The 10,514-nt window shown below is 38.5% G+C and overlaps 1 protein-coding gene across 1 annotated transcript in view; it reads left to right on the plus strand.

Moving 5' to 3' along the window:
* The window catches only part of CNOT10 (CCR4-NOT transcription complex subunit 10), a 99,723-nt gene that overhangs the window by 12,685 nt on the left and 76,524 nt on the right, over nucleotides 1-10,514 (plus strand). Inside the window, exons 2-3 of the mRNA XM_003781773.3 lie at nucleotides 3,154-3,248; nucleotides 7,345-7,506. Coding sequence (XP_003781821.1) covers nucleotides 3,154-3,248; nucleotides 7,345-7,506 — 257 coding nt within the window. The remainder of the gene's footprint in view (nucleotides 1-3,153; nucleotides 3,249-7,344; nucleotides 7,507-10,514) is intronic.

Consider the following 10,514-nt stretch of genomic DNA (forward strand, 5'->3'; position numbering starts at 1 on the left):
GCGGGTCCGGGCTGGGGATTCGAACCCGCCACCTTAGGTGTACGTGGCTGGTGCCTTAGCCGGTTGAGCTATAGGCGCCGAGCCCAAGTGAAAGGTTTAATGTAAATAAACAGTCTTAGGTGAAGAAAATAGGGGTCTTCATCGTATATCCTTAGAGTTTTTCTGTAGGTATGATTTTCAAAATTGAAAATTTGGGGACAAGGGCTGAGTGGAGATAAAAAGATTCAAAAAATAATAGAAAAGTAGATTAGAGGGTTTTTTCAAAAGTCAAAAGAAAGTTTTCTAAGTGGGAAAAATGTTTCTAAATCTTAGAAGAAAACAGCTTCTAAAAGACTAAGTACAACTTATATGTTGAGATCAGCGCCTTAGGGAAAAGCAAGAAATGTCATGGTGTAGGTATCTTAAATTTTCAGGTTAAAGATGAAGTTAAAATAACCCATGGCATTATAGCTAGGTAGCTATGTCTTCTCGAGGACCTTGGCTTTCTTTGCTACCTGCCATTCCTATTCCCTAAGTCTTTGTTATTATTGCAGAATTGGATAAATGTGAAAAGGGCTAAAAGATTTTGAAACCTGTTTCAAAACAGTTTTAACTCTTTTTTATGGTCCCTTGATGTGGTTACTAGAAGTATTTACTATTAATTTGACTTTTATAACTTATGTTATTGCCTCCTTTTTCCTAAAAAATTAAAAATTATGTCTAATTCTCTGTGCAGAAATATAAACTGTGGTTTTACATTGGTCTAATTATGTTTTATGGGTATGACTGTGTAATTTACAGATGAAAGTTTGAAGTTTGTGAGAACTAAATAAGCATCATTCTTCTGTCTCCAAAGAATATGATTTAATGAATTAGCTTCCTTTGACTCATCTTGCCTCAAGGTTCCAGATCCCAAGGAGAAAAAAATGGACAAAAGATTCCTGTAAACCTCTCTCCACCAGAAATCATCCACCACAAATTATATAGACTAAGCTTAGTCTAGAAAGATCCATTGTGAACAAGAAGTGATAAAATTTTACTGTGTTGTGCTCAGACGTGATGATGACTCTTCTTTAGTGAATTTTAGTACAGAAGCATTTGTCAGCACCCTTCAAAGTATTGTCCTTACATGCTTTTGTTTAGAGTTTTAGATTTGGTTCAGTTGAGATTTTTACCTTTATTTTGGAATTCTGTTTTCAAATAAACAAAACAAAACAAAACACCTATAATCTCAGTGCTCTGTGAGGCGGAGTGAGTCCAGGAGTTTGATACCAGCCTGGTGACATACCCTGTCTCTACAAACTATAAAAATAAAAAACTTAGCTGTGCATCATGTAATTGCCTATAATCTTAGCTTCTCAGGGGATAAGGTGGGAAATCTGTTGAACCCAGGAGTTTGAGATTACAGTAAGCTATAATTGAGCCACTGTGTTCTCTAGCCTAGGTGACAGAGGAGGACTTTGTCTTTAAAAAAAAAAATCAGAATCTAATGTTTAAAATACTATATTAAATTTACTTTTTAATTAGTTTTCCCAGCTAAACAGATTATTAATCATAATCACGTTAAGGAAGCTTTTTAAATGTGTTAATCGTTGACTTGGATTTCTAAGGCTATGAAAACATTCTTTGCTTGGAAATTGAGCTCTTTGCTTTTTTTCTTTCTGCTTTTTATTAGCCTCAAATTAGGAATCCAGAACTGAACTCTTAATGTAGTTTTCTAATTTTTAAATGTTATTATTTTCCAACTAATTTTTTTTTTTTTGAGACAGAGTCTCACTACATCACCCATGGTAAAGTGCAGCGGCGTCACAGCTTATAGCAACCTCAGACTCTTGGGCTTAAGTGTGATTCCCTTGCCTCCGCCTCCCAAGTAGCTGGGACTGCAGGCACCCACCACAACGCCTGGCTGTTTTTTGTTGTAGTTGTCATTGTTGTTTAGCAGGCCTGGACCGGGTTCGAACCTGCCAGCCTCAGTGTATGTGGCCAGCACCCTAACCAGTGAGCTACGGGTGCCGAGCCTTCCAACTAGATTAAACCTCTTGAAGATGTTGTAGGTATTTTTATAGTCTCCTTGTGTCCCCAGGACCTGGGATATTTTCTTGAATATGTAATAGTCTGCATGTTTTTAAAAGAGCATAACATTCTCAGCTTAAATATCCTAATTACAGAACTTATAGTCTTCATTTAAGTGAGCAAGTTTTCATTGTGTTTCACCAAGGCCAAGAGAAACTTTTCAGGTTTTTGGACAAGTGGTTTCTCACTTATGACACTGATTAGCTGTTGAGAGACCTCTAATTTTGGCAACCTCGTTAGGAAGAAGATAATTGAGAAAAATGGAGACAAATTCACAGTACACTAGTCCCCCTTTATCCTCAGTGAATTATGTTCCAGAGGATGCTTGAAACCACAAGTAGTACTGAACCCTGCTCTTTTACCCAGGCTGGAGTACAACAGCATATCATAACTCACTACAGCCTCAAATTCCTCAGCTCAAGCAATCTCACCTTAGCCTCCCTAGTAGTAGGGAGCTAAGGAACATGCCACCACACCCAGCTAATATTTTTTATTATTTTTATGGAGATAGGGTCTCACTATATTGCCTAGGCTGGTGTCTAACTCCTGACCTCAAGTGATTCTCCCACTGACATCAGCCTTTAGAGTAGCTAGAAGTAAAGGCCTTATACTATGTTTTTATTGATATATATACACACATATATATATATGCACACACATGTATATATATAATACTTATAAATTAAGCACAGTAGGAGACTGACAATAATAACTAATTATAAAATAGAATAGTTAAAACAATATACTATAATTAAGGTTGTTTGAATGTGGTCCCTCTTTCCCAGAATACCTTATTGTACTGTACTCATCCCTATTATCTGTCCATCTGATAACCAGGATGGTTACTAAGTAACTAATAGGTGGGTATTGTATTCAGTATGGAATGCTGGACAAAAGGATGGTTCTGGGATGGCATGAGATTTTATCATGCTATTTGGAACAATGTACAATTTAAAATTTTATAGTTGTTAATTTCTGAAATTTTCTGTTTGATATTTTCAGACCATGGTTGACCTCAGGTAGCTGAAACCATGGATAAGAGAAGACTGCTGTACAATTATATTTGTAAAAAACTGTAAAACTTTTGTGTGTGGTTTGCAGATCAGGGAGCAGAAAAACATGAAGGCACAGGTCAGTCCTCTGGGATCACTGATCAAGAGAAGGAGTTATCCACCAGTGCTCTCCAAGCTTTCACAGTAAGAATTAACTTCTATTAATCTGTACAAGTTGTAGGATTCTGCCAGGTATAAATATTTTCACAGTGAATTTTTAAATTTATAGTTTTTATTCTGTAATTATTTATTCAAGAGTTAAGTTTAGAAAGAAGTAGGTTTAATTTTAAAATAAAAATGTCTTAGAGTGTAATTAAATGTGATGAAAGAATAGGAGTAATTTGTACTATTCCTAAGTGTTTGTGTTTTCATAAATCTGTTTTAACACACATACTTTTATTTTTAAGTCTTTAAATTTAGATTTATGGGCAGCGCCTGTGGTTCAGTGGGTAGAGCGCCAGCCCCATATACCAAGGGTGGGCAGGTTCAAACCCAACCCCAGTTGAACTGCAACAACAGAAAAAATAGCCCGGCATTGTGGTGGGCGCCTGTAGTCCCAGCTACTTGGGAGGCTGAGGCAAGAGACTCACTTAAGCCCAGGAGTCGGAGGTTGCTGTGAGCTATGACACCACAGCACTCTACTGAGGGCGATAAAGTAAGACTCTGTCTGTACAAAAAAAAAGGAAGAAGAAGGAAAAAAATAAATTTAGATTTATAAATATGCGGGTCAGCCTTTTCATTTCACTACTCTGTTTAATTCTTTTTTTTAAGGTACTTTAAAATTGAACCTCAAAATTTTATTAGAATTTTAACTTTCTGACATTACATGATATGAGAGAAAATCAATTTGATTATCAAAAGCCAAGTGTGGTGGCATGCACCTGTAGACCCAGCTACTCAAGAGGCTGAGGTGGGGAGAGTGCAGTGTGCTAAGATTACTGCGGTAAATAGCCTCCTGCCTGGGCAACATAGCAAAAACTGTCTCTAAAAATAAAAATAAAATAATAATAATAATGGTTCAGCACCTGTGGCTCAAGTGGCTAAGACGCCAGCCACATACACCTAAGGTAGCAGGTTTGAATCCAGCCCAGGCCCGCCAAACAATGATGGCTGCAACCAAAAAATAGTCGGGCGTTGTGGCAGGCACCTGTGCTCCCAGCTACTTGGGAGGCAGAGACAAGAGACTCACTTGAGCCCAGGAGTTGGAGGTTGCTGTGAGCTATGATGCCATAGCACTCTACCCAGGGGGATAGCTTGAGGCTCTGTCTCAAAAAATAATAATAATAATAATGATTATCAGGTTACATATATGTAAGCAAAAGAACTTGATACTTGAGTATTCAGAGTATACTTACTATTAGGTCATTAAGTCTGAAATGTACAATTTTGAATCAAAATTTTAGTTTATTGTGTCTCAGGAAGCAATACAGTTAATCAAAGTATGCATCTAAGCTATCAACATATTTTTACCATCTTAACACTACCTTGTGTATGCCAGTCATAAAGAAGCCTGAAGAATGAGTGGTGATGACATCACTAAAGGCATTTTCCAAACCTCGTTGAGGATGAATATTTTTCCTTGCAAGAAGTGGTCCAAAGCCTGGAAGAAGTGGTAGTCAGTTTATGCAAGTCCCAGTAAATATAGTAGATGACAGAGAGTTTCCAAGTTCAATTTCTGTATCTGGAATAGTGTTGTTTGTGCAACAGCGTTGTCTTGCAAGAGGATTGTCCTGTCTCTCTTGGCCAGTCTTGGCTGCTTAATTACAAGTACCCTTCTCCTTTCATTGAATACATTGCAGCAGATGTCTGCTGTAATCAACTAACCAGGTTTCATGAAACTGTAATGGATAATACTAGCACTGGACCACCAAACAGACACTATTAGCTGTTTTTTGATGAATATTTGTTCTGGACTATTTCAGCATTTCATCTTTATCCAGCCATTGTGCTGAAAGCTTGGGACTGTCAAAAAGAATCCATTTTTCATCACACATAACAATATGGTGTAGAAGGCCAGGCATGGTGGCTCACGCCAGTAATCTTAGCGCTCTGAGAGGCCTAGACGAGTGGATTGCCCTGAGCTCACAGGTTCGAGACCAGCTAGAACAAGAGCAAGACTCTGTCTCAAAAAATAGCTGGGCATTGTGGTAGGCGCTTGTAGTCCCAGCTGCTTGGAAGAGAATTGCATGAGCCCAAGAGTTGGAGGTTGCTGTGAGCTTTGACCAAGGGTGAGACTCTTGTCTCAAAAGAAAAACAAATAAACAAAAAAATACGGTGTAGAAATAGTTTGCCTTTATGTCATGACAGCAAAGAAAGGTAAGCTTTGAGATGATTTCTCTTCTGGCACTCATTTAATTTACCGGGAACCCATTTATCTAGCTTCTTTACCTTGCTAATTTCTTTCAAATTGTCCAGTATTGTTGGAATAGTAATGTCAACCCTTGTGGTTAATTCACGGGTAGGTTGAGGCAGGTTTGCTTCCACTGTGGCTTTCAGCTCATCATTATCCATCTTGGTTTTATTTTTTTATTTTATTTTATTTTTTGAGACGGAGCCTCAAGCCATCCCCCTGGTTAGAGTGCCATGGCATCACGCTCACAGCAACCTCCCAACTCCTGGGCTCAAGTGAGTCTCCTGCCTCAGCCTCCCAAGTAGCTGGGACCACAGGCGCCCGCCACAACGCCTGGCCGTTTTTTGGTTGCAGCCATCATTGTTGTTTGGCGGGCCCGGGCTGGGGATTCAAACCACCACCTTAGGTGTATGTGGCTGGCGCCTTAGCCGCTTGAGCCACAGGCGCCGAGCCCCATCTTGGTTTTAGGTAGCCCATGTGGTTCATTTTCAAGATTAAAATCACCAGAAGGGGACTTCTGAAACCATAGCATACTATGCATTCGTTAGCCACATCCTTCCCAAACACTTTGTTGATATTTTGAGTTGTCTCTACTGCATTGGTTCCATGATGCAACTCCTGTTCGAAAATGACCTGAATTTTTGACTTATCCATGGTTTCACAAAAATTGCTCTATAAAAATATTTGAAAAGTAATCACAAACCAAAACACATGTTTAAAAGAATGAAGATGGACAGTGCCTGTGGCTCAGTGGGTAGGGCGCTGGCCCTATCTATACACTGAGCATGGTGGGCTCAAACCTGGCCCTGGCCAAACTGTAACAAAAAAATAGATGGGCTTTGTGGCAGGTGCCTGTAGTCCCAGCTACTCGGGAGGCTGAGGCAAGAGAATCGCCTAAGCCCAGGAGTTGGAGGTTGCTGTGAGCAGTATTATGCCATGGCACTCAACCAAGGGCGATAAAGTGAGACTCTGTCTCTAAAAAAATAAAAAGAAAGAAAGAATGAGGATGTACCTTCACAATAAAAAAAGTGTCAAAGTGGAATGTCAGAGATAGCAACTGTCAAACTTAGTAAATAAATCAGACATTTCCTACTTAATAACCTAATAGAAATTAAAACTTCCAGTGATTATATGACTTTTCATAGCTAGTTTCGACTACAGTAGAACTATAGATAGTTGGTCACCTCCCAATATTGACCATCTCCTTTAGTTGACCTAATTTTTATAAATTGAACATGTACTGTCAGTACCAAAGGCCTAGTTGCTTATGTTGACCACTTCCATGGTCAATATAGTGACCAGTTTATTACAGTCCCTTGAGTGATCATCTTACACAGAGAGGTTTTACTATATTTATACTCAGCTAGCAATATACATATATACCAATATATCTATTATATTTATATATGAATGTATCTTACATGTGTCAGTGTCACAGTTTGAGCCTTTGGAAATAAATGACATGAATATCGCTTTATCTAGTGATTTTATTAGGATATTAAGAGAACTATATTTCGCTTCAAGAATTTTTAGAATGGGGTGGCGCCTGTGGCTGATTGAGTAGGGCACTGGCCCCATATACTGAGGGTGGCAGGTTTGAACTCCACCCCGGCTAAACTGCAGCAAAAAAATAGCAGGGCATTATGGTGGGTGCCTATAGTCCCAGCTACTCAGGAGGCTGAGGCAAGAGAATCGCCTAAGCCCAGGAGTTAGAGGTTGCTGTGAGCTGTGATGCCATGGCACTCTACCAAGGGTGATAAAATGAGACTCTGTCTCTAAAAAAAAAAAAAGAACTTTTAGAATAAAGTTAAGTGAAGTATATTTGAAATGATGTATTGTTCTTAAAGCTGGTGTGTAATTTTTGTGTGTGTGGGTTTTGTTTTTTTTTAGTCTGGAAATTATGATGCCTGTCTACAACACCTTGCCTGTCTACAAGATATAAACAAAGATGATTATAAAATAATTTTGAATACAGCAGTAGCTGAGTTTTTTAAAAGCAACCAAACAACAACAGACAATTTGAGACAAACACTTAACCAGCTGAAGAATCAGGTGATATGCAAATGAATTTAACTATAAAAATATTATTCTGTTCTTTCATTTGTGAAATACAAATAATTAAGACAGTAAATGTAATTTCTTATGGGATATTGGTATAATTTTATATTATGTGAAACATTTGTTTATATTTTATTTTTACAAAATTATTTCAGGAAATGAAAGGTATGTCATGTGGTTTTTTTAATTGAATTTTTAATTAGCTTGAACATAATAGACTAATAAACCAAATTTGAATGAGCTTTGGAGTTCTGAGAAAGAATTAAAGTAAGACTATTCTATGTGAAGAAACTTAGCTACTGAGATCTTGTTTTTAACTGCAAAAATACCATTATTAATAATGTCAGGTTGTTTTAGCATTTTAGATCAGGAGATAATGAAATAGATATTCTGATTACATCTAGTTTGGAGTTTGAATTGGTCATAACAGTAACATTTCTTGCTGCTAACAGTGATAGTCTTTATCGGCTCCCCTAGCAGATTGTAGGTGCTCACTAACTATGTGACAGGGCTCTGCCAATAACCTTGTATATAACATCTCATTTTTTCATCTAGATAGCCCTATGAAGTAGCTACTATACTTTTTCTCCTTTTACAGGTGGGAAAGCTGAGGCACAGATAGCTGTGTAAAGACACAAAGCTTTTACACAGTAAGAGCTACCTAAACCCAGCTCTGTTTGACTCTAGACCAGTGGTTCTCAACCTTCCTAATGCTGCAGCCCTTTAATATACAGTTCCTGTGGGTCGTGATCCACAGGTTGAGAACCGCTGTTCTAGAGACTATACGTTTAAATTACTGCTTCATGGTGTAGGGAGTCATCAGACTCCTTTATACCCTCTGCCCTGCAGTCATGAGTACTGTTCTGTCAAACAGCATCACCCTAAAACATGGGGTAGTTAGAAATAAGTGATCCCTTCAGCCTCTTCATAACTCTTTATGGGATTAAGATAATTTTAAAACTCTTCAGCAAAAATGGAAATAATGACCAACATTTATTGAATGCTTACTTGATGCCAGATTCTACACTAAATGCTTTTTATGCCTTATGTAGTCCACACATTCACCTCTTAAGATAGGTACTTTTTTTTTTTTCTTTTTTTTTTTTTTTTAGACAGAGCCTTTCTCTATTGCCCAGACTAGAGTGCTGTGGCCTCAGCCTAGCTCACAGCTACTCAAACTCCTGGGCTCAAGCAGTCTTCCTGCCTCAGCCTCCCGAGTAGCTGGGAGTATAGACATATGCCACATTTTTCTATTTTTAGTAAAGATGGGGTCTCACTTTGCTCAGGCTGGTCTGGAACTCCTGAGCTGAAGTAATCCTCCTGCCTTAATTTTTTTTTTTTTAACAAAGGGTTCCTGCAAACTTCCAGTTAGGCTAACAAAATGACTTTTTAAAATCTTTTCACCAGCTTTTATTCTTAATAAGTTTTGTTCAGTACCTTCTAACTCTTGAGTTTCCTAGAAGTGTTTGTACACTTCCTAGAACAGTGATTCTCAACCTTCCTAATGCCACAACCCTTTAATACAGTTCCTGTGGGTCGCAACCCACAGGTTGAGAACCGCTGCTGTACTAGAAGCTCCTGGCTTCTTTATGGTTATGTCATGGGCACGGGCATGGGTCCACAGTTATGTCATGGGCACCATTATAAACTTTTTCAACCTATTCTACTTTCTTTAATGTTTTATCTCATTTGATGAATAGTTTTTATTCCGGCTGGAGCTACTGAACTATTTTGGTGAATCTAATAACTATGACAAAGTTATTCATTCATGTGGTTAAGTTCAGCCATTGCTGAATTCAAAACTCCTTAGTTTACCTAAAAGCTTCCTTTCTGGCTAAAAATTAACCTTTTGTTCACTCAGTCTCTCTCCATTATATAACTAACTAAAAAAGAGTAGCTTTTCTTTGTACACTGCAGTTTCTCTGTTTAAAGAGATTGTTTTTAATCATTTGAAGATAAGTGACTTGATAAGTGAAGATTGGAAAGAGTTCCCAAACTCATCAAAACGCACATGTTGGTCAGCTAGGACCACTTGATAACATTTGAACCCTCTTGTCAGACTTCACTACATGGGTGACTGAAGTTTGTCGAAGTCCATGGTTATGTGTCATGAACCTTGACTTTCCTTGGCATTAGCCAAACAAGGTTATCAAGTTCAAAGTTCTACTGCAAGACTTAGGGAAAGGTCAGTTTTATAATTAATTACTTAACATTTTACATCATTGCAATCTTTGTAATGATGAAGAAAGTTTAGGCCATGCATGGTGCCTCATGTCTGTAATCCTAGCATTCTGGGAGGCAGAGGCAAGTGGATTGCTTGAGCTCATAGGTTCAAGACCAGCCTGAGCAAGAGTGAGACGTCATCTCAAAAAATATCTGGATGTTGTGGCGGGCACCTGTAGTGCCAGCTACTCGGGAGACTGAGGGAAGAGAATCACTTGAGCCTAGGAGTTTGAGGTTGCTGTGAGCTGTGACATCACAGCACACTATTGAGGGCAACAAAGTGAGACTGTCCAAAAAAAAAAAAACGGAAGTTTAGTTTTGGCCGGGCATGGTGGCTCACGCCTGTAATCCTCGCACTCTGGGAGGCCAAGGTAGGTGAATTGCCTGAGCTCAGGAGTTCGAGACCAGCCTGAGCAAAAGTGAGACCCCCATTTCTAAAAATAGCCAGAGGGTGTGGCAGATACCTATAGTCACAGTTACTTGGGAGGCTGAAGCAAGGGGATCACTTGAGCCCAAGAGTTTGAGGTTGCTGTGACCTATGACACCACAGCACTCTACAAAGGTGACAAAGTGAGAGTCTTTCTCAGAAAAAATTAGGAAAAAGAAAGTTTAGTTTTAATATAGGAAGACTTCAGTTTTATGGGTTACATAGAATTGTGGAATGGTTGTAAAACTTGATTAAAAGTTAAAAGGCTATTGCTAGGGTGATGGGTGTACTTGTAGCACTGACTCAAGCATTACAAAAGTTATCTATATAATAAAAATGGGGTGGTTTTTTT

This window comes from Otolemur garnettii, unplaced genomic scaffold (assembly GCF_000181295.1).
Source record: "Otolemur garnettii isolate 467f Iridium unplaced genomic scaffold, OtoGar3 scaffold00002, whole genome shotgun sequence".
In the NCBI taxonomy this organism is placed as follows: Eukaryota; Metazoa; Chordata; class Mammalia; order Primates; family Galagidae; genus Otolemur; species Otolemur garnettii.